The sequence below is a fragment of the Pelodiscus sinensis genome, chromosome 27 (genome assembly GCF_052426305.1).
Source record: "Pelodiscus sinensis isolate ZL-2025 chromosome 27, ASM5242630v1, whole genome shotgun sequence".
Taxonomy (NCBI): Eukaryota; Metazoa; Chordata; order Testudines; family Trionychidae; genus Pelodiscus; species Pelodiscus sinensis.
In genome coordinates this window covers 5959899-5982813 of record NC_143078.1, presented here as the reverse complement: position 1 = coordinate 5982813, position 22915 = coordinate 5959899, and the positions used below count along the sequence as shown (strand labels likewise).

At 49.8% G+C, this 22915-nt stretch overlaps 2 protein-coding genes and 1 long non-coding RNA gene across 10 annotated transcripts in view; 2 read left to right on the top strand and 1 right to left on the bottom strand.

Annotated features, from left to right (window-relative positions):
• Positions 1 to 1225, top strand: part of CD55 (CD55 molecule (Cromer blood group)) — a 30193-nt gene extending 28968 nt beyond the window's left edge. For 2 of the 4 annotated variants that reach the window (XR_016347952.1, XR_016347949.1), the window contains 2 exons: positions 938 to 973; positions 1089 to 1225. The gene's annotated coding sequence lies outside the window, so the exon portion shown is untranslated. The remainder of the gene's footprint in view (positions 1 to 937; positions 974 to 1088) is intronic. The other 2 variants (XR_016347953.1, XR_016347950.1) reach the window with 1 other exon arrangement.
• LOC149521391 (uncharacterized) overlaps positions 1 to 13476 on the bottom strand; it is a 66753-nt gene extending 53277 nt beyond the window's left edge. Inside the window, exons 1-2 of one of the 3 annotated variants that reach the window (XR_016347956.1) lie at positions 13243 to 13476; positions 4240 to 4399 (exon numbers count right to left, since the gene is read on the bottom strand). This is a non-coding gene — a long non-coding RNA (uncharacterized LOC149521391). Of the gene's footprint in view, positions 1 to 448; positions 4400 to 13242 lie in introns of all 3 variants that reach the window. The other 2 variants (XR_016347954.1, XR_016347955.1) reach the window with 2 other exon arrangements.
• LOC149521390 (apolipoprotein R-like) lies at positions 12255 to 22129 on the top strand. Of its 3 annotated transcripts, XM_089773669.1 has the most exons (6): positions 12255 to 12299; positions 14266 to 14389; positions 16966 to 17059; positions 19172 to 19254; positions 19584 to 19789; positions 21155 to 22129. In XM_089773669.1, exons 1-6 carry the CDS (start codon positions 12270 to 12272, stop codon positions 21308 to 21310), a joined length of 693 nt encoding a protein of 230 aa, XP_089629795.1. In that variant the 5' UTR covers positions 12255 to 12269; the 3' UTR covers positions 21311 to 22129. The 3 variants fall into 3 exon arrangements, with proteins under 3 accessions (XP_089629795.1, XP_089629794.1, XP_089629793.1); XM_089773668.1 differs by lacking the exons at positions 12255 to 12299; positions 14266 to 14389 and adding an exon at positions 13530 to 13687 and having other exon boundaries at positions 19590 to 19789; XM_089773667.1 differs by lacking the exons at positions 12255 to 12299; positions 14266 to 14389 and adding an exon at positions 13530 to 13687.
• The last annotated feature ends 786 nt before the right edge of the window (positions 22130 to 22915 follow it).

The window sequence follows — 22915 nt, the reverse complement described above, 5'->3', positions numbered from 1 at the left end:
CAGTGCTGCTTCCAGTGGCCAGCTCTCCCCTCCTCCTCACCCCAGAATCCCCTGGCACCTGCACCTTCCCTTAGCCCTCCACCCTGCTGTTACCTCCCCCTTCCCTTACTGCCCCTGCCCCCTTTGTCCCGGATACCCACCCCCTCAGCACTCTCTGCCCCATTTCCCTCCTGCCCCTCTGTGCCCTCACACAACTTGCTCCATCCTGGTTTTCCTCATGCCCACCCCTCGTTTCAAGCCTTCTCCCAGCATCTCCACCTCCTTCTCCTCCTCCAGCCCCCAATGCCCCTCCCCGCATCACCCTGTCCCCCCTCCCACTGACACCTCCCCTCCTGCCCTTTTCCTCATTGTCTGCACTTGGCCCCCTGCCATTTGACTCTCTCTCCTGCACCCTCCGCCCAAGCCCGCCACCGCTGCTGCCAACTCCCCGCCCAAGCCCGTCTCCTACCTTCTGCCTTCCACATCGCGGGGTCGAGCCCGGAGCCAGCGTGACCGCGCCACCTGCTTCTGCAGGGTTTTAAAAATCCCGGGCCGTGACGTCACGTCACACCCGGGCGTCCTCCCCGCCCACGAGCAACGCCGCAGATGGGCAGCAGCTGGCGGTGAGGAGGAGCCGCGCACGGCGGGGACGCTCTGGGGGCGGGGGGAGAGACCCGGCTCCACATATCAGTGGAGCAGGGCTCCGGTTCTGTAACTCGCCGGCAGGCACCAGGCACTCTGAGGCCTGGTATTTTTTTCCCCATAGTTTGGGAAACGCAGGTCTAGACTATCCCCTTGGCCTGAGAACATCATTAGTCCATGTACTAGTTTTAAACTAAGCTTTGGTCCTATGCACTCGACCTCAGCTAGCGGTCTTTTGGATGGACTGATCTGTGTAGCAGCAAAAAAAAATGTTAAGAATGCTGGAACTGTGAAAAATGTCTCTTACTTTTTCTAGGGAGGGAAAATGGAGTCTCTCTCTGGCTCTACTCAGGTAGGTTTGAATTATGTCTATTGGCAGGGACCCAGAGGAATATTCAAGGAGAGGGATAGGCAGGGACTGAGATTTTTGAGTCACATTTCCCACCAAAGGTATCTCTCCATTTGAGGTTTTGGAATGTGCAACTGTTTAAGAAGAGGCAGAAGGAGCAGAAAACAAGACTGCCTGTATCAGCTGATGCTGCTTGTAACAACACAGTGAAGAATCGAGAAAGGGGAAGTTTGGGGGTACTCTGCTAGCTGCAATAGGTTTGCTTCTGTGAACAAGGAAAGGAAGGCGAGCACCCTTGTTTGCTTCCTGCTGTGTTGAAGGAAACAGGACTTTGTACATTCTTTGTAAATAAACAAGGTTGCACCAACAGCACCAGACTTCCATCATCAATTTCTCCTCCCATTTGGGACAGCCTACAAGATCCCAAATTTTGGCGAGCTGATCAAAGAGATAGCAGTATTGACTCAAAACCAAGGTCACTAAAGCTTTATGCCAAAAAAGAGCGACTCAGCAGTATTACTCTCAATCATTTTGTATTTGGACATGTTCACACCAGTCACTGTGATTTTTATGTACTGCCAGCATACTCTCCAATAAACTTGTCTGTGTTTTGTATTAGGCTGTAACATGAACAGAGTAATTCATGTTTAAATCAAAGCAAGCACTTAGCACAAGTAATTCACTGTAGCCTAATGGCCAAGTTATGGTCTTGTGGTAGTAGAGACCCTGGTTCAATTCCTACCTGGGACAGCTGAAAACAGCTAATGTCCTCATTCTTTCCTATTGGCACATAAGTCCCCTTTAGAGTATTGATTAGGCTCAAACAAGCACATCCAGTGTGATACCTGCCATAGTGTGGTGGGTTGTTTAATGGTTGGCAATGCCATGGTTGTGAGTTCTATTCCCCCTCTGCCTGGTGAGCTGAAGGGTTTTGGAAAATTATTTGCTGCTTCTTCAGCCATTTTAATAAAACTCTGATCTCTCTTTCGCCCCCTGTGGTCCCCGGCCCGCCCAGGAGGCGGGAGATCCCAGTTCCAGTCCCGCCTCTGCGAAGGGACTGGAGCGGGTATCTCCTGCCTCCCAGGGACCGCCCCACCACCACCCGCCCCCTAACCCCACCACCCCACCCCCCTCCCTAGCCCACCCACCCCACCCCCCACCCCCACCTAACCCCACCCCCCAGAGAGGTGAGAGCTTTCAGTCTAAGTCCCGTCTTTTATTCTTAAGACAATGGCTCCACCCGGAGCAGGGACCTAAATAGGAATCTGCCACCTCCCCGGTCACCTGGGAGAGAGGATTTCCCCAGTCAAACCCCTTCTAAAGGGGCAGAGGTAGGATTCGAACTTGGAAATCCAAGGATCTCCCGCCTCCTAGGCGGGCACACAACCACCGGGCTACAGAGTGATCTTAAAGCTAGGGCTGCCTCAGGCCATACTTAAGTAAAGGGGAGCAGCGCCAACAGGAAAGAGTGACAGAGCTTCCTGTTCACAAAGAGAGCACCTTCCTCAGGGACACGAGGGCTCGAACCATGCACCTACACATCACAGGCAACTGCTGTGACCACTACGCTACTGGGCGCTCCTTGGACTAGGGGCTCTTTTTGGCCCAATAAACAGATAATTCACGTGGACCAGCTTTAATAGGGAAGTCTCCAAGCTCCCACTGCTCAGAGTCTAGCTCACACAGTCTAGGAAGGACTAGAACCCAGCACGCCACAGCAGAAGCACTTTCACTAGCCCCTGCGCTACACTGAGCCTCTTGCCTCAGTTCTGTGCTTTGGCCCAGTTAATAGTTAATTGAAGGGAAAGGGGTTCAAGAGGAAAAGAGCACACATGCCTGCTGTTCAACTCTTTTTGTCATAGCTAGCAAACAGGAGCCTTGAACCAGGCTCTCTAATAACCCAGGTAAGCACCCTAACCACTGCCCTACAGAGGGCTGTCTACAATAAGGCTTTACTTTAGCCCAATTAACTGATACTTAAAGTGGACCATCTTTAACAGAAACACAGCAGCATTGTCACTGGCCAGCTCCTAGGAGCCCCAGAGAAGAAGCAAAATGGCTAATCAGATGTTGCCACTGTGCTTAGCCGCCTGTTCCTTGAGACAGGGTTGTTAGCCAGTCATCAGGGCAGGGAAATGAGACACAAAACCAGCGTCCCCTGTAAGCTGAGCACTTGGACAGCCGCGCAGGAGAGATTTAAGTCTCCCCCGCTGATTAGCAGAGTGGCCACAACTGCCCAGAGCCTGTGTTTCTCCTGGGAGTTCACAACTGCACACACGTGCTCAGCCTTTCCGGACGACTGTGCCCCTTTCAGGAGTCTGCTTGTCTTGTGTAGCCCCAAGATTTACCTCACTTATAAAACCTAGTTCTTCCCATACAGCCCCCCACACACCCCACAGGCACAGAAAGACGGCCGACTGTCTCGTGTTTACCACAGAATTACACAGTGCATTGGTTGGGGTACACTTGTACTTCCAAAGTATCAGAGCCAGCCAGGGCTGGAAGAGACCTCCGGAGCTCATCTAGGCAATCCCCACATTTCAGTACAATTAATTATGCTACTGGAGTCTGTTTCCCACTTCTGCCTTCCCAAACCCTGCCCCCCAGGGCTGAAGCCTGTAACTTAACCTCACGGGGCTCCCCTGTGGTCTAGGGATCTGCACCTCTGCCCTTCTTGCCAGCCTTGCATTTCCAAACCCCCCAAACCTGTCCCATAATCCCATGGGGGCTGCAGTCCCCAGACTGAGAAACACTGGAATAGATGACATAGCCCCTGAAATCCCTCTGCGTACCCCCAAGAGAGCATGTGTCCTGGTTCAGAACCATCCTCTCAGACATCACCAACCCTTCGCTATTCGTAGTCCAAGGAAATCAGCAGAACCCTTTGGAGACAACAGGCTCATACACGCTGTCTTCTTACTTCAGCACAGCTAGGTCAGGCCAGGAGTAGACCCCAGGAGTTTGTCCAAATTTCCCTCTAATTTTTTCCATCCATATGGGGAATGAATACAGTAAGTTATGTGCAGAGCTTGGGGCAGAAGCAGTAAAGCACGTGTTTCTTAAGCAAGAAAGCGCCTCACTTGAAATAAAGCACAAGACTGCTGATCGTGTAATAGAAGGGTGGATAATCTGTGGGAAGTAACAGCTTTCCATGACACTAGGATGGCTGTGGTAATTTGCCCCAAACATTTGAAATGTATTGAGACCTTTTTCTACCCTGTCTTTCGACTGCATCGCCAATGGACCCCTCCCCCCTTCTCCTTGCTTACAATTGGGGGAGGCCAGAGATTAGCCATGGTACCAGTAATTACAATCCCAGTGCCTCCATGATGATGAATGTTTTTCGGATGTTGTTGATCTGTTTCTTCCAGGAACAGGTATCATCCACTTTGTTGCGGCCCATTTTCTCCAGAGCTGAAGCAGGGAATTCTGCTAGGAAGCAAGGAAAAGTGGTCAGCTCTGCACAGTAGAAGGGTAAAACTTAAACCACTGCAAAGTACCTATTTGCTTGGATTCTCCTTTGGAGGTTTTTGAACATTTCCTTTTGGGTCTGTTGAAGCCAAGATGCAAGGAAGTCAATTTTCCAATCAAAATCATGTGACATATCATGTGACAAATCACGTGACTGCCACATATCATGGTGAAAGCATTTTACCCACAATTCCCAGTACAAAAATGCAAGTGCAAAGGAAAAGAAAACTGTTTTTCTGAGAATTTAACACAAACTAATCACTGTCCTTGAAAAATCACCCAGTGCACTCCATTCACAGTTCCTAAGCAGATGAGACTTCAAGTTCTATTGGCTCTTACATAGCAAAATGCATCAGATGCCAGACGTGTATTATAGCTAATATTAGGCAGCTTGGCTAGCAATCTAGCACTCAGAGAGTGGGACTTGTCATTTGGGGATATTCATTTAGTGACAAATGTGCAAGATTGTCAATTACTACTGTTGCTATTTTGCTGAATATTCAGGGGCTATAAAGTTGTGATTATGTGCCTGCATGGCTGCTAATGCTACCCTATTAAAGCACCCTTGAGTTAATAGCTTAAAATTAGATGTGACCGAAGGCGCAGGTTATATTAGAGTTGCTTACTTGCTTGCATATTGAGCTAGGTTTAATCACTGGTGTTGACGCAGAAGAAATTTACTGACCAGTGTGCTGCTCTAGCTAGTAGTATATCCTGGATCTCTTCTTTGGTTTTTTTCTTCCTAGGAGTATAAGCCGACCCGAATATAAGCCGAGGCACCTAATTTTACCCCAAAGAACTGGGAAAAAATATTGACTCGAGTATAAGCCTAGGGTAGGAAATGAGGCAGCTACTGGTAAATGTAAAAAATGAAGATAGATACCAATAAAATTACATGAATATTTATTTCAAAGAAAAACAATAACCTAGCTCTGTAAGTGGAAAAGGGGGTCAACAAAAACAATATGGTTCTGCAGGCACGGCCACAGCTCAGCCCCCGCCGCCCCCGCCCCGCAGCCCCCACGTTCCGGCCCCCTCGCCTGCCAACGAGCCCCCTCTAAACGAGCCAGCGGGGCGGGGGGGGCTGTGAGAGACCAGAGCCGGGCATCGATGGGCCAATGAGCCAGCGGGGGGGGGGGGGGGCTGTGCGAGACCCGGGCCAGGCGTCGATGGGCCAATGAGCCAGCGGGGGGGGGGAGGCTGTGCGAGACCCGGGCCGGGCGTCGATGGGCCAATGAGCCAGCGGGGGGGGGGGGGGGGGGGGAGGCTGTGCGAGACCCGGGCCAGGCGTCGATGGGCCAATGAGCCAGCGGGGGGGGAGAGGCTGTGCGAGACCCGGGCCGGGCGTCGATGGGCCAATGAGCCAGCGGGGGGGGGGGAGGCTGTGCGAGACCCGGGCCAGGCGTCGATGGGCCAATGAGCCAGTGGGGGGGGGAGGCTGTGCGAGACCCGGGCCAGGATTCGATGGGCCAATGAGCCAGCGGGGGGGGGGGAGGGCTGTGCGAGACCCGGGCCGGGCGTCGATGGGCCAATGAGCCAGCGGGGGGGGGGGGGAGGCTGTGCAAGACCCGGGCCAGGCGTCGATGGGCCAATGAGCCAGCGGGGGGGGGGGGGGGCTGTGCGAGACCCGGGCCAGGCGTCGATGGGCCAATGAGCCAGCGGGGGGGAGAGGCTGTGCGAGACCCGGGCCGGGCGTCGATGGGCCAATGAGCCAGCGGGGGGGGGGAGGCTGTGCGAGACCCGGGCCAGGATTCGATGGGCCAATGAGCCAGCGGGGGGGGGGGAGGGCTGTGCGAGACCCGGCCCAGGCGTCGATGGGCCAATGAGCCAACGGGGGGGGGGGGGCTGTGCGAGACCCGGGCCGGGCGTCGATGGGCCAATGAGCCAGCGGGGGGGGGGAGGCTGTGCGAGACCCGGGCCAGGCGTCGATGGGCCGAGTCAGTGGGGGGGGGAGGCTGTGCGAGACCCGGCCCAGGCGTCGATGGGCCAATGAGCCAGCGGGGGGGGGGGGGCTGTGCGAGACCCGGGCCAGGCGTCGATGGGCCAATGAGCCAGCGGGGGGGGGGAAGCTGTGCGAGACCCAGGCCGGGCGTCGATGGGCCAGTGAGCCAGCGGGGGGAGCGGGTGCCGGTGCTCGCTGGATTTTACCACGGGAGGGGAGGGGAGGGGAGGGGGAGCAGGGAGCAGCGGCTGGTCCTTGTGCACCTGCCCCAGAATCGGGCCCAAGCTCGTGATCAGGGCTCCCGGGCGCTTCCAGAACAGACGCCCACGGTGCCGAGTCGGCTCCTGGCCCAGCTGTTCCCGAGCTCAGCGCTGCACCCGAGCTTCATGGCGAACGGCCCCAAACGCCCTTCCTCCCACGCGGCAAGGGCCCATGGTGCCGGGCAGGCAGGGGCTGGGGGGCCGAGGGGGCAGGGACTGGGTGGGCCAGGAGGGCAGGGCTCGGGGGGACAAGGGGACAGGGGGGCCGGGAGGGCCAGGAGGGCAGGGGCTGGGGGGACGAGGAGACAGGGGCTGGGGGGGACAAGGGGACAGGGGGGCTGAGAGGGTCAGGAGGGCAGGGGCCGGAAGGGCCAGGAGGGCAGGGGCTGGGGGGCCGGAGCTCCGGGCTCACGCGTCTAGACCCGGCCGGCGGCAGAGATGCACTGAGCCCGCCCGCGAGCAGGAGGCTGACTCGAGTATAAGCCGAGGGGGGCATTTTTCAGCACAAAAACTGTGCTGAAAAACTCGGCTTATACTCGAGTATATACGGTATTTGGATAGGAAATGGAATGTTACTTCGGAAACCCAGTATGGCCTAATGTGGCGTTGCAAGCTGGTGCCATCGCTGTGGGGGCTATAGAAAGCACTCTCACATGACAGAAAAAATTGGCGTTTGGGTCTTAATTGTGCTCCCGATAGAAGAGGTCAGGGTGATCGTGCAAGAGGCTGGGTGTCTGGCGCTTACCCACAACCCCGGCACAGCATGGGCAGCAGCTGTCATGGAGTGCAGGCTATTCCCAGTCCACACAAGACAACACTCAAGCTCTACTTAGAGCTAATGTCTACTCTTTGATTTCTTTCTGCGCTCGTTGGTGGATCAGCCACTGTCTTAGCCCTCAGCATCTAGAGCCGTGGTCACCAACCAGTAGATCGCAATCTACCGGTAGATCTTGGAGGCTCTAAGAGTAGCTCTTGAGCCCTCTCTGAACTGCGCACCTGCACAGTACATTTACATTAGATTTCCTCATTTGAGGAGCAGCTACTCACCGAGCAACAGTATAGGTAAGTAGCTGCGAGGAATGGTGGGAATTTTTTTTTAAAGTAGCAGTATAAGGATAGGGGATAGCAAGTGATGGAGAGGAGGAGAATAGAGAGGGCGGGACTTCAAGGAAGGGGCGGGGCAGTAGATCTTGGCTTGGTCTGTCATTTAAAAAGTGATCTTGGGTATAAAAAGGCTGGAGACTACTGACCTAGAGGAATACCACCCACCCCTAACCCCACCCCCAGAGAGGTGAGAGCTTCCAGTCTAAGTCCCAGTCTTTTTCTCCTAAGACAATGGCTCCTCCCGGAGCAGGGACCTAAATAGGAATCTGCCACCTCCCCAGTCACCTGGGAGAGAGACTTTCCCCAGTAAAACTCCTTCTAAAAAGGCACAGGTAGAACTTGAACTAGGAAATCCAAGGATCTCCCACCTCCTAGGCAAGCACCCAACCACTGGGTTGCAGAGTGATCTGAATGCTCCCACTGCCTGAGGCCATACTTAAGTAAAGAGGAGCAGCGCCCCCAGCAAGACTAATAGAGCTCCCTATTCCAATTAAAAAATGTTATTAGTAGAGCAGGGATCTGAACTCAGGAAGCCTGCAACACAAGCAACTGCTGTAACCACTGCACTACAGAGAATGTCTATTGTGTGAGCCTGACTTGGGCCCAATTAACAGATAATTAAAGTGGAACATCTTCAACAGCAAAGCTTAGCACTATTCAATTTCCAGCTCAGGGACCAACAGAACAAGTAATGCAAAGCAAGCTAAAGTATTTACTCTAACCATTATGCCATGGGTCATGACTTAGACTTGACTTTGGCTTTGACTCAATCAATAGTTAACTAAAGTGGAACAGCAACAGAAAGGGATGGAGGAGAACCTGTTTTTCTTGGCCAGACAAGAACTGAACCAGCAGCACCAATATCACAAGCATGTGCTGTAACCATTGTGCTGCAAAGGACTCCTTGCTAATCATGCTTATTTTGGCCTAATTGATCATCAATTAAAGTGGAATCTCTTCAAAAGGAAAAGAGGCAAGTTTCTATTTGCAGGACTAGCTAGTAATGTGGGGGAACCAAACCCTTGTAGTTAACACAACAGTTAAAGAGCCCAAACCATTGCTCTAGAAAGGGCTTCTGAAGGTCCAACTTTGATTTGGCCCAAATAACTGATAATTAAAGGGGAATATCTTCAAGAGGAAAGCCTCACTGTTAAGATCCTATCACAACAGTCTCAGGCAACACTCAAACTAGGGTCTCACCCAACTCAGGTGCATGCTGTGGCCACTGTACTAGATAATAGCTGCTTGCTTTTGAGTCTTGCTTTGACTCAATCAATGGGGCAATGTCTACACTACATGCTTCTTGTGCAAGAAGCCTTTTGTGCAAGAGTTTCTGAACAAAAACTTCTTGTGCAAGAGCACGCCCACACCTCAAAGCACATTGCAAAAGCGATTTGCTTTTGCGCGAGAGCATCCACACTGCATGGACATTCTTGCACAGGAAAGCTCTGATGGCCATTCACAGACTGGCCATCAGAGCACCAGTGCTTTTCCTCTGGAGCATCCACACTTGCCTTTTTGCACAATAGCTGTAGAGCAAAAAAGAGTTATGCCTCGTAAAAGGAGGTTTACCTACGCTGGAAAAAGCCCTCTCCTCTGCCATTTTACTCTTGATTTCCTTGCGCAAAAGCACATTTGAGGTGTGGACGCCCCACGGGTTTCTGTGCAAAAACTGCTGTTCTGCGCAAAAACCTTGCACTGTAGATGTAGCTTTGGTGAGTAAAGTGGAACATCTTCAACAGTAAAGACTGAGGGGTGCCTGCACCTGTTATCCAGCCCAAAGAAGAATTAAAGCAGGCTCTCTAGTAGCCCACATGCTTACTATGTTTGGCTTTGCAACTAAAATCCATTTGAACATAGTTCTTACTGTATGCAATTTCCAAGGGCTTTTTTTTTTTTGTTTAAGAAAGACATTTGATTATTGGGCTTATTCCTTTCACACACATTCACCAAACTCTAACACCGCTGCGTGGCTATACAGCTACCTCTTGAGCTATAGAATGAACTACACTCGCAAATAGCAGAAGATTATTATCTTCAAATAGGATATGAGCCACTGGCGTTACACTGGATTGTGGGTAGTCTGGCTCAGCTCCCCCTCTCTCCTCCACATCTTCCACATGAACAACTCTGGAAGATGACAATGGGAGAAGGGGAATGACAGCTTCTGACAGTGAATAACTCAGACAAATGTGAATGGAATTTCAAATCTGAAAGGGAAAGACATTCTTGTAATCTGAAGGCTTTATTTTTGTTACACTTCAGAGGTCTGCTGTAAATAATGGAAGTGTTAGAATTCCTCAAAGAAGCTCAAAAAATGTTTTATACATGTGAGTAAATGTTAGGCAACCTAAATGTGAGTCATTACCAACTCCCTCTGTAATTTAGAAATAAATAAAATAGCTTGTTAAGGAGAAAATAAATCAGGTTGACATTTGAAAAATATGAGTCCACATCCTCTTAGATCACGTGGCCAATGATGTGATGTGGCCACACAGTTCCAGTGAAAGGAAAAGTCTAGAATGCTATGGCTACGTCTACACTTCAGGCTTCTTGCGCAAGAACTGTTTTGCACAAGAGTTCTAGTGCAAAAGGTCTTCCACAAGAGTGCGTCCACACTGTCATGTGCTTTAGTGTAAGAGCATCCATGACAGTGTGGACGCTCTCTTGCACAAGAAAGCTCTGATAGCTATTTTAGCCATAGGGCTTTCTAGTGCAAGAAACCTCTGTTGCTTGTCTACACTGCCCTCTTGTGGAAGAGCTCTTGCACAAGAGGGCTTATTCCTTGTGGGGACAGGAATAACTCTAGCGCAAGAAGCCATTTTCCAATGCTTTACTGTAAATTTAGTTGCGCGAGAACGTGCGTGCAGTGTAGACGCTCTGCAAGTTTTTGCACAAGAACAGCTGTTCTTGCGCAAAAAGTCTGCAGTGTAGATGTAGCCTCTCTATTTTATATTTTAAGTAAGTATTTGGACGATATGTCTGCAAGCCGTTTGATGTGAGCATAATCCTGCAGCCCTACAGAGTACCAGTGAAATCAGGAGGGGGAGGTTTGAGAAGACTAGCAACATATAGCAATGTACAGGAACAGAGCCAAAGATGGTTAACTCACTCTATGGGACTGTGCCTCTCTTAATCATCTGTCAAACATCTTGGCTGTTTGTTTACTACAAAATACCATTGCTTTTACACATCATGACAATATTTATATTCATTTTGCAGACAGTTTTTAAAAATGAAAAAAATTAACAAAATTCTTGGGGCAAATCCTGCAGTCCTTAACTAAGGGTATACAGATATATCATGTCAAGTTTGTTTACTACAAAATTATATTGTTTTTACACATCATTACAATATTTATATTCATTTTTCAGTCAGTAGAAATGAAAAAATTAAGAAAGTTCTAGGGGCAAATCCAGCAGTAGTTACATAAAGACTGGATAAATGTATGTACTTCAGTAAACAGCCATCACAGCCAAGAATTTTTGCTTAATTTAAATACTGAGGAATGATTTCAGGTGTTGACCTATTGTTTGGGATAAGGAATAGATGGGTGGGTTAAGAACCAGCTTCACCCTAAGAAGGATTCTGACAGCCTGAAGAACACACACCTGAGACAAACACATTGGTATTGCTATTTAGCTTCTTTGTTAACTATCACTCATGCCCCTCTTTTCTCACAGGCTGCTTACTGCTGCTAACTGTTGAATTCCCCAAAAACAAAAGGAAAAGTTGTCATTTCAATACACATTTTCAATTAGCTATGTTTATTCCCCTCCCCAAGACCTGGGAGGAATAAATTGGCTAAGTGGGCCAATTAACTGTCCCACCTGCACCAGAAGACAGGGATTTAAGTAGACAAAACTCAGCTGGGCAGAAACAACTGGGGCCTATATAAGCTAGGAACCTAGCACCAAGTGGCCTTAGAAGGGAGACTTCAGTCACTTCCTAGATGAGAGGATGTGTGTTAAGAACCAGATAATACCTTACTGTTATTTCTTGAGACTAGGTTGTGTTCAGTTTGGCCAACCTGGACAAGAAAAGTGTTAGTGAGACAAGCAAGGCTCGGGGAAAAAAAGGTAAAGCTGGTAAAATCTTGGCAGCTGATGAGAGGCCCCCAAGTCCAGTCCTGGAAGAAAGAGTAGGTATAGAGTAAGTAGCAATAGATTAGCAGGAGTGAAAAGAATGATTGAGCCCATCTGCTATCAGAGTGTTTATAACTCCAGATGCAGGGGAGAGGGGGTAGAGCATATTGTCAGAGAGCTAGGGCTCCTAGAGTCTCAAGGTCCCCAGAGTGAGAAAATGAGGAAAGAGACTTTGGTTTAGGGGTGGAGAGAGATACTTGGCCAGAGCGAATACCTGGGATGGCTTGAAGGTGACAAGCTGTCAGTGCCACCTTGCACTGTTTTGCATTCTTGGGGTAAGCTGTGTTCTTATGAAATTATACCCTTCTGGCTGTCAGTGGTGATCACCAATAGATTAAGCAACTGCAAGAGTTTTCCATGGGGATGCCAACCGCTCAATGGCACAGGAGCAGCCTCTTCAAACTCAGGTATGACTGACTTACTGGGCAAGAGGCTGGTAACACTTCAGTCAACCCAGCAAGGTTAATGACATTTTAGGGAAATGCATTTCTATTCAGACTGTTTGTCAGCTGCCAGTCACATGCCTCACTCCTCTCTCATGTGCTCAGGACTGGCATAACTTAAGTTGAATTCTCACAACCCCCTAGGAATGTTTGTTCTCTTTTCACATACTTTGATAAGCATTGCCTACCATTTAGCTGACCTGTCTTAATGTTTGTACTAGGGATGTTACAGGGTAACTGCTGATAATGTGACAGTTACATGCATGCATGGTGGCAGAAGGCTTTGGCGTGCACTGGCTCCTGCCCCACATTGCTGCCTCTGTCAGTCAGCAGTGTGGAGCAGCAATTGGCTCCCAGGGTGCAGATGCTCCTGCCAGCAGCTTTGCTCCTGGGGAGCTAGCGGCTGCCTCTGTATTGGAGGGAGTAGTAGGGGGCACACTTGGCTCCCAGCATGTACTGGCTCCTACCTTGCTCTCAGGGAGCCAGCTGTGGCCCTGTGCTGTGGACTTTGGAAAGAACCAACAGGATGAGGTGGTAACCAATAAGCCCAGGCCTATTGGTTAACTAACTAAACAGTTATCCTGGTCCATCCCTAGTTGTAGCCGGGGGTGTAATCCAAGTGAATATGTAGGAGTCAGATCTTACCTTCCTGGGACTGCTGCTAGCTTGTGGCCGTGTGAAATTTAACGCAGCCCCTTCGGACTGCCTCTGGCCTTTCCCTTGGCTTGGGTATGGCAGGAGTGAAGGGGCTTGGCTGGGGGACAGAGTAAAGAGGACTGAAATAGCCCCACCAACTGTCTTCTTTCGGTGGGCAGAACCCGGGTGGGGGCAGGCGGCAGGGCCGGGGAAGGCTGTTGCCCCCGGGGGCGCAGACGGGAAAGGAAACCCGAAGCGGCTGGGAACTTACTCCTGCTGAGCACCAGCGCCGAAGCTGTTGCTCTGCCGGGGCTGTGAGCCCGGGGCTGGAAGGGCCGGGGTCTGCAGCCAGGAACCTGTGAGCCCACGAGCAGCTGCCCTTCCACGCGTGGGCTCGAGCACGGCCCCCCGCCGCCCCCACTGCAGGCCGGCTGCTGATTCCCGGAACGAGTCAATCACCTCGGCCAAGCGCAGCCTCCCCCCGGCACCTGCTGCCCGGACAGCACGTGGGTTCCCAGCAATGGCAAGCCCCGCCCCGCAGTGCCCAGACTCCGCCCACTTTGCGGTGGTCCCGCCTCCTAATTTGGGCTGCAGCCCAGGCACCGCAGCCCGATCCCCGCCAGTCCAGCGAGCGGTCATGGGCTCGGGTCCGCGCTGCTCGCTCGCCGCCCGCGGGCTCCTGGCGCTGCTGCTGCTGGTGGTGCTGCCTCGGCCCGGTGAGTTGCGGCCGCGCCCCCCTCTCCCCTGGCTTGGTGGCTCGGGAGCCTCTCCTGCTGCTGCAGTTTTGTCCCCTGCGGGCCGTTCCCCACCCTCCTAAAGATCTGGATTCCCTGCGGCAGGGCAGGCCAGCGGCCGGCTGCAATGGCTGGGGTTGTAGGGAGACCCCAGCGTGCCCGGGTTAGTGCCCGGCAGACTGCCAGTGTGTGTCAGCGCGCTCCGGGTGGTGGGGCAAGAGGTAAACCACCCGCCCAGCAAAGCCGCCTCCGAGCGCTCACCAAGCCACTTCCACGCGCGGCCGCAGGAGTGCAACAGGGGCTGGAATAGTCTGTGCCTTTGGCGTCCCTCCTGCGCCTGTCTGCCCGGGCCAGTGGTTCTCAGTGTGGCTTGCGGACTGCTAGTAGTCTCTGACTATCTTACAGGTGGGCGCAGGCTCGGGGGTTCCCCTCCCTGCAGCGTGGAGCCAATGCTGGCGCTCCAGCCCCGGGGCTCCCCCACCCTTGTGAGAGGAAGCCGGTGCTGGCACTCCTGTTAGGAAGGGTGGGGGAGACTCATGGGCTGCTGCTCTCCTTCCCAGTGGCTGGTGGAACTGCAGCACAGGGAATGGATCACCTGGGAACTTTCCTTACTACTCCCATTGGCTGTAATCACGGGTCAATGGGAGCGGGGGTGTCTGGAAGTGGCTGGAGGCAGGGAGCTAGGTAAGTGTTCCCCATCCCCCTCGTGTACCCCAACCCACCAAGGCTCCACACTCCCACTCTGCTGCTGCACCTTTTCTGCTGCCCAGACCTTTTACCTCCCACCTTCTGCCCAAATCCATCCCCAGCAACACATGTTCTGCAACCAAGTGTAATATCTGTGTACTGTCTTTGAAAAATTTAAGTCACTCTATTCTTGGATACCCTTTGAGGGACCGATCTTATTGTACAAGTGGTGGTTGTAGAAAATAATGAATATAGAATTCAGCCTTATTCAAATGACTATACTAAAAGTAAATCCAGTGTTGAATGTATTATGAACTTGATAAAACAAATTCATAATACCTTGGATAAAATACTTTTCTTGGCTTACTAAGAATACAGTTTTTGAAAATTTACTCACATCAAGAATATGTAAGCAATAGTCTGTGCCAAAAAATAGTTAAACTAGTTACCTATGTGCAGTTGGAAGTTGATGGACCTTAACTCTGCTGCCTTGTGCACATTAAAGCATAGCTTTCTGTGTATTAATGCTGCTTGAAGTTACATGCATAGCTGTTGACATTTGCACTCTGTCCCTGTGAATAGCCACATGCTTGGGTCCTGTGAAGTCACTGGGCCTTACCCATGTCTGCAAGGCCTCTGCAGAGTACAATCCTTGATCAACATGAGGTTTTTGCCTTCATGAATGAAAGTTGTCCCTGTTAATCATCTGGAGTTCTAACTTCATATTGGTTAGTCACGGTTTTGAATTCCATGTAGCAGTGGTGAATTTTTTGTTTGACATAAGGTTCCCTTACTGGAGAAAGCATCTCAGTTTTTAGAGTATTCTTGTTGTAGAGGTTGAGGAGGGCAAGTGGGGATCCTTCTGCAGCTCCTTGCCAGCCCCTCACTTGTTGCTCCTGCTGAGTCAAGGGGGTGCTTGCCCTGGCAAGTGTCAGGCAGGTGCACAAAGCAGGTCATGGTACAGGCCCTCTTGCTGAGGCCTTGAGGCACAGGACCTATTAGCCTAGCTACTGACCTGCCCTGGTGGTAGCCCAAATCTGAGTGACACTGCGGCTCCATGAGGTAGACCACAATGCCACTTAGGCAGATTTGGCCCACTTGTGGAGCAGGGCTAAAGCTAAGTGGTGCTGCAACTGCAGAAGTTGCAAGGACCACAGCTGAGAGCCAAGTCTAGCCTGCCCCTTGTCACAGCTGTGGGAGCAACCACTGTAAGCTAAGTGCCAGGCAGTGCCCAACAGGGATCACTCTAAACTGCATGCTTGTGCTGGTGCCCAGAGAGATGTCCACCCCACCCATCTCCTAAGCAGAGCCATGGAGACAGCTGCTCCAGCAGCCAGGGCCAAAGGAGCCACATGGCAGGCAGCATGCAGCTGCTCCAGTGGCCAGGGCCAGAGGAGCTATGTGAGAATCAGGGTGGGGCATGATGTGGAGGAGGCAGTGGGGCCAAGGACAGAGAGGGCCCAGGACAGAAGCTGGGTCAGGGGAGGGCAAAGGCAGCTGTTGTCTGATGGGGGAGTTACGGGGTACAGGTAAATTTGGGAGGAGAGGGCCAAGTGTGGAGTTGGACACAGGTCTCTGGGTAATGGGCAGGAGAGAACATGTGATGTGCAATCCTGGGTGTGACAGTGATTCAGAGTTCTCCCTGATCCTGAAGCCCTGTAGCAGCAAGAATAGATTCCACCAGCCAGTAGAATGAGGGTTTATTGCTTCTCCAGGATACAGCACTTGGATTGTGGACTTTAGGCCCAGGTACTGGCTGGATGTTTGGGTAGGAAGTTAGCATGGCCCTGGCATGTATACTTGTGGCATGGGGGGGCAGATTGCAAGGCTGGGCACAACTACAGGGATGTGGGGGGTAGGCACTTAGTCAGGCCTATATAGGTACCGGCTGGTTGTGTGTGGTTCTGATGGGAGCAAAGGCAGTGGGGCCTGCCCAGTGTGTGTTGGGGGCAGGGTCCAGCTAGGGTTGCCAGATGGATTCAATTAAAATACCAGACACACTTGACATGACATCCCCATCTACATTACATTTTACTTAGAAAACTTTTCCTGAACAGAAAGCTCAAATACTGAACTGTCCAGTTCAAAACTGGACACCTGGCAACCATAGGTCCAGCAAGTGGGGTGGCTTTCAGGGTAGGTGGATGCAGGGTCATGCATCTTTTTAATTATCCATTTCAACATTTTTTTGTACATAATACTTCAAATTTTATAGCTATGTAACTTGGTTGGTAACTGGTGGGTGCCTCAGTGGCACACATCCAAACAAGTGCCCATGATGTCATATTGGTGCCCAAGATAAAGGTCACTTGGCTCATAGATGGAAAATCTCAGAGGGAACACTGCTACTGCCTGTCCCTCTGGATATGCAGGACCTGACTGAAATGGTCCCAGGGTGTCCATGCCCAGACAATTGATTGACAACAGACCATAATCACTTACAAATGGGCCCTCACCTTAAACCACTGGACTAGACCATTGGCTTGATCTTCTATGGCATTTGTTAGATGGTGTGGATTGGTCTATTCTCCTTTTTCTTTTCCCATTAATACTATACTTGTTCTCTCTTCTAGGAAGATCATGTGAAATACTAAGACTAGAAAATGGCGAGGTTGTTTTAACAGACACGAGGACTCTTATGCAAGCAGACTTCTCCTGCAATGAAGGGTATGTGGCAAATTTCCTGTTTTGATGTCTAACAGAACTTAGGTTGGTGTAAAACCACTGGTGCAGTATGGAAAACTACTTTAAACTTCACGAACATAGAAGTCTGGTGCTATAAATCTGTTACTGGATGGGCCTTAAGAATTATGCCTGTGTCCTTTGAAAGAGTTGAAGGCAGCTAGCGATCCACTCATGGTTATTACTCAGTGGGAGGTGGCCACCTAATTCACTCAATGTTTTTCAGGATCCTAGACTCAAACCCTATCACCCCAGCAAGTGCTAAATCATGAGCCCTAAGGTGAGCCCTACCTGCAGGCAGCATTCACTAATCAGTGTGCCATCTCTGCCTTGTTACAGGGATGGCTATTGGTTAGTCTTAGCATCTTGAACAGGTGCTGGTAGTGTGTAGCAGAACATGACCCACAAAAGGTAGCCCCAGGTAGAAGCAGTCCTTTTTTCTGTTCTGCAGCAGCAAATATCCCTTGGATGTCAATAGTTATCAAGCTGGTGTCAAGTTTAGTTGGGTTGTGGCAAGATTTGGGGGAATCATAAATGGCCTGTTGCCTCAATCTTTTAAGTGGGTGCTTCCTAAATTTTGAGGTAGCTAATAAATTGCTTTTCATGGAGACAGAAAAAAACACAAGTGCAGGTGTATATGGTTTTAGTTTTCACTATATCAAACTTCAGAGGGCTTTCCCTGGCAGCATGAGTTAAGTCCTCTGGGAAGAGGAATTGCATGTCTGTGGGTGGATGCAGAGGCCCAGGCTGAATGAGGAGATAGAGTAAGGGAGGCACCTCTCTGAGGATGGCTGGCTTTCCAAACCACATGGAAGTTAAATGCCTGTGTCTAGGGTTGCTTGTTAACTGCCTTCTAGCCTGGGTGAAGTAGGTCTAACATACCATGCTTTCTAGGCATTTGAGATCTATAATGGGGATGGTTGCAGCCCTCTTCTACCCATTAGGAAGAATGCAAATATCTGTATTTCCAATTTAGAAGTATCACTTGTTCCCCTTTGCAGAGATTTAGCACACCTCTAACAAATGTAGGTAAGAGCAGTTGTGCATGTTTATACTCACCAGTTTGACATTCTAGGTTGCCTTAAATCAGAATTCCTTGGTCCTATAGTGTTTAAGTGAAATTACTCTGGCCCATGGAGGGGGCAAATTTTTTTTTTTTTTTTTTTTTTTTTTTTTTTTTTTTTTTTTTTGCTGGGGTGAGGTAGGGCAGAACCTCTCCAAGAACTTGGTAAGTAGTCAGTGCTCCATTTTTCTATGACATTAATGGAGCGGGTACAGGGACTGGGACAGAAGTGGGGTGCAGAAAGAAGCTCTTGGTAGGGGATTGGGGAACAGGAGGGTGACTGATTGCAGGAGTGGATCTTGACCTTGGGGATGGGTCTGGGAGGGAGTGCCATGTCTGGGAGGGAGCTGACCTAGTGCAGGAGAAGGTGCAGAGATTTGGGTTTTTGGCATGGGAAGGGAGGTTGAGTGCAGGAAGGAATGGGATGTCAGATGCAGGCTTGGGCTTGGAGGTGCTTACTCTAGACAGCTCCTGTCTAGTAGCCCAACAGGGTTCTCAGGCAGGCTTCTGGTCTGCTACAGCCCAATGTGCTGCTCAAAGCAGCTGGCTGCTAGATTCAGCATGTGTGTATCTGTGGTGCGTTATGGTGGAGGGGAGGCTCCACATGCTTGCATCCACAAGCACAGCCCAGGCATCTCCTATTGGCTGGCTTCTGGCAAGTGGGAGGTATGATGATTGCCCTGAGAGTAGGGGCAGCATGAGGAGACCCTTTCCCCATCAAGGACCATATACTGTGCAATAAGTGCTGATCCCAGAAATTGGCTGCTTTGAGCAGCATTTAGGGATGCAGCAGGCAGGGAGCCTGCCCACGGGTCTTGCTGGTTTGGGGGACATTGGTGTCCCAGCCATTGTGGTGGGCCAGATGTGAAAGTTTGGCAGGCAGCATCCAGCTCATGGGCCATATTTTGCAGGTCCCTGCTACTGCTCAATCATTTGTCTCCACCTACTGGCTGAAAGAAAACCCATTCCATCTTTCTGGGCTGTTAACTAGTTCTTTGCTTACTTGACTGACAAACTTGAACCTTTTTTCTTAGGTACAGATTAATTGGAGCGACTTCTGCCCAATGTTATAAACGAAGTAAAACTGGTTGGAATGAGAGTGTTCCAGTTTGCCAAGGTGAATTCATTTAATGGCTCTAAACAGTTCATGTCTGGAAATGGTACAGCATAGCTGGTACGAAAGAGGAATCAGTATGTTTTCTTTTCATCCAAATAACAGTAAAACCTGAGGATGCGTTTAGGAGTAGGAGAGAGAAATGAAATCACACTGCAATTGGTGACTTACAGAATCAGAGCTTTAGCATTGGGCCCTCGTGGCACCTCTTGGCTATTGTATGTGTAATCTCTGCTGTTCACTAAGTCATGAGGCTTTCAAGAAGTCTTGGTAGTCAATAACTAGTAATTGAGTGCATCTATTCCTCTCAATGAACTGATTCCCTTCTGCACTTTCAGTTCAGTGTCCGAAGCCAAAGGTACAAAATGGAAATGTGGTCAATGCGCTGGATGACAAAATGTGGTACCATGTGACTGAAACCATTCCCTTCAAATGCTCTCCTGACTACCAGCTTTCAAACCATTCCCACCTGCCTGCAGCAGACAGATTTAATATTACTTGTTTAGCAGATGGCAACTGGACAGAGATACCACAGTGTGTAAGTATCATTGTCCAGTTGGCTTTCTTGATGCACCCTTTCCAATTTCTAATATAAAGAATAGTCATAGCCTTGATTTGATGAAGCAAAAACAACTTTGATCGGGCAGGGACAAGGGACATTGGTGTATCATATGGTGTTAAAACCTAGTTAGCTGGAAAACCCCCTCCACTTAAAAAGCTGCTTTTTTAATAGCAGCTGCTCCATGCAAAAAATACAACTTGGTGGGTAAACATCACAACAGAAGGAAGAAACTTCTGTTACAAAGCACTTTCATTTTTTTCTACCCAGCAAAGGGTGAGTGTATGACTGAACTCAGAACACTGAGTGCAAGGAGGGCTGGTTCCTGCCCACTGTCTTAATCTGTGGCAGTGGGTTCCTGTAGAACTGAATAGCATTTGAAGGCACACAGCATACTCCGGCTATGGGGCAGACACCTGTATCAGACTGCGTGAGGGCTCAGATCAGAATTCCCTTGAATTGTCCCCACCCTTGAGGGGAATGAACTTCGTTGCCCCCACACTAGTGCGCATGATGTCTGACCCATCTCATTCCTATTGGTGCACACAAAGTTCATGTGGCATGAGTGGGCCCAAGGAGTTCTGAGTGTGGGAGGGGACTCAGGGCTGGGGTGCAAAGGCTCTGGTGGTGATGGGTTTGAGATTCAGAAGAGGGCACCATGCTCAGGGGTGGAGTTAGATGAGTTGGGATATAGGAGGGGGATGTGAGGCAGCCAGGCTGGAGTGCAGGAGGCGGGAGAGACCTTTTTGAGGGCTCTGGGGATGAGGGGTTTGAGATGTTAGATGGGGTGGGCTCTGGGGCGTGGATTGGGGTGTGATTATAGCCTCTGAGCTGGGCATGTGGGCTTTGGTATGGGGTTGAGGGGTTTGGGATTCAGGGAGTAGCTCAGGTTTGGGGAGACGTAAGCTGGGTTGGGGCTTGGGCTTATGTGAGAAGCTCCTGGTCAGTGGTGCTAAGGCAGGCTGCCTGGCACCTGTCAGTTCTGGGGCACCATAGCCCCTGCCTCGGGGCTGGATCTGCTGCACTGGCCACTTCCTAGCGGGCCTTGGCACAGCTGCCCAAGCCAGGGGGAGGACCCCTCCCCACAGGCCCCAGTACAGAACTGTTTTGGCCACAGCTGCTCCTTGTTGGGGCCAGCGGGGGAAGGATGCTTCCCTTCCCCCTCCCCTGTGTCCCCCAGCAGTGACAGCTTCTGGGCTTTGGGAGGGGCATCTTGCCCTACTGATGCCCTGAGTCGCTGTGCAGGGCTTGGCAGGAACTTAGGCTCATTCTCAAAGGAGCAAGCATCCTTGAGGGAGTCATCCTTGCCATCTGCAGCATAAGCATGTCCCCTCTGTTCTACAGGAAAAGCGAAGCACTACTGATGCATGCAAGCTGGTTCCGAAGAGAGAAGAGTTTATGGAGTGTGATGTGCCTCTGGAGCATCTGAAAATGCTGCTGCAAGTGCAGAAACTCTACCTGGAGATTGAGAAACTGATGCACGAACCAAAGTCAGACTGAGTAGCTGAGACCTGTGATCCATAGTGTGATACTGTCTCCCTTTTGGGTGCAGTTCATATAATTACACTACAAAAGGATGATTCTTACTGATTTCATAAAACTTGCTAATGTAGCAATAACTCTGAATAGGCGGTAAATAGAGATTAGATCTTCTTCTTGGGTATTGGTTTTCAGGGGAGGGAGGTTCTTTCCATTTAAATTTCACAAATTTGTATTTCCACAGATACCCTAGGAATTTCTGGCCCTTGTTGGGATTATTGTAAAGGACTGAAATCAAATTTTGTTTTACTTAGTTAATGAAATAGCTTGGTAGCTGATCAGTTGATACACTCTACAGATCCTATGCAAAAAGGAATATAAGACTAAGTTCAGCTTTCAATGTATGCAGCAGTTGCAGGATGTGAAGAATGTTAATGCACCAAAACATCCCCATTCACCACTTTGAATTTGTATTTAACTGCTCAGTTCCCACACATGCTAAGAGTAGTGATAATAAAATGCTTGTTCTACTTCCAAAACAGAAGTCAGGAAAGCCTATTCTCTCCCTTGTCCAGTCAATTATAAAGTCAGCAGGATATTTGCTTTTAGGGGGACAACTTTCCCAAACTAAGCTATTTATGGAATCCTTTATCACCTGTGGCACTTCTGTAGCTGTCCTCTGACACACCAGGAATAGCTGACAGAGGGCTAAAGTGTAGAGAAGCAATCAGTTGAGCCTTTCCCCCATTATTCAGTAAATGATAGTGGTGTTCTAACCTATACTTTTGTGATTAAGCAATTTTTCTGCCCTTAGGGGCTACAATAAAATAGTTGATTTTTTTTGTTTTGTTTTGTTTTTTTGTTCTGCTGGTTCTTTGTTCTCATAACTGTCCCTTTGGTTGTAAAGTGGGAAGAGTTCTCAGTGGAACAAATGCCTTCTCCTGCAGCCCAGTGAGTAATTTGAGTGCTTGGAAATGGACCCTTCCCCTCACACCTAAAGTGATTGGGGGTTGAATTAAACTGGCAAGGTAGTGGAAGGAAAGCTTGCCCTATGGCATAAAAGGGGTGTATAAGTTTCTAGCATTTCTGATTACTGTTAATGGAGGGAGACCTCACCAAATAGCTATATTCATGCCAGGATGGATACAAATCAATGGGTTTTTTCAAAAATGATTTAGACAGTTTCTTTTAAAAATCAAACATTTAAATGAGTGGTTTTTAAAATAAGAAACTAATTTCATCACAAATATGCAACTCTCTCATAAAAATGAATTAATGGTTTTAGTCTGTCCAGCCTAACTGCCAGCTCTTGCTTTTTGAAAGTTTTGGGTGTTTAATTTAATTCTCAAATAATTTTACTAAGATGTTTTGCTTAGCAAGATTAAGCGGGCTAGGATTTTTTCCTGTACTTATGGGATGGCTAGCCTTTGCCAAGCATGGCAGACTTAAGATATTGTTTTAGACAGACAATATATAGTAAAGCCAGAGGCAATGCAGAAGAGAACAGTGGAGTGGATTGGAAAGAAAAGGAGAAAACATTCAGTGCACCCACAACTTCCTGTACTCCCCAACTCCTGTATGTCATCTCTTCTAGGTGTAGTCCCTAGCTGGAAATATTTTGTAGAA

Bases quoted from the DNA above. Each gene is read 5' to 3' on its own strand.
- LOC149521390 (XM_089773669.1), top strand. From the start codon at position 12,270: ATGGCACAGGAGCAGCCTCTTCAAACTCAG. The intron at 12,300-14,265 runs GTATGACTGACT...TCTCCTTCCCAG, and splicing joins AGCAGCCTCTTCAAACTCAG to TGGCTGGTGGAACTGCAGCA. The intron at 14,390-16,965 runs GTAAGTGTTCCC...TCTCTCTTCTAG, and splicing joins GGCTGGAGGCAGGGAGCTAG to GAAGATCATGTGAAATACTA.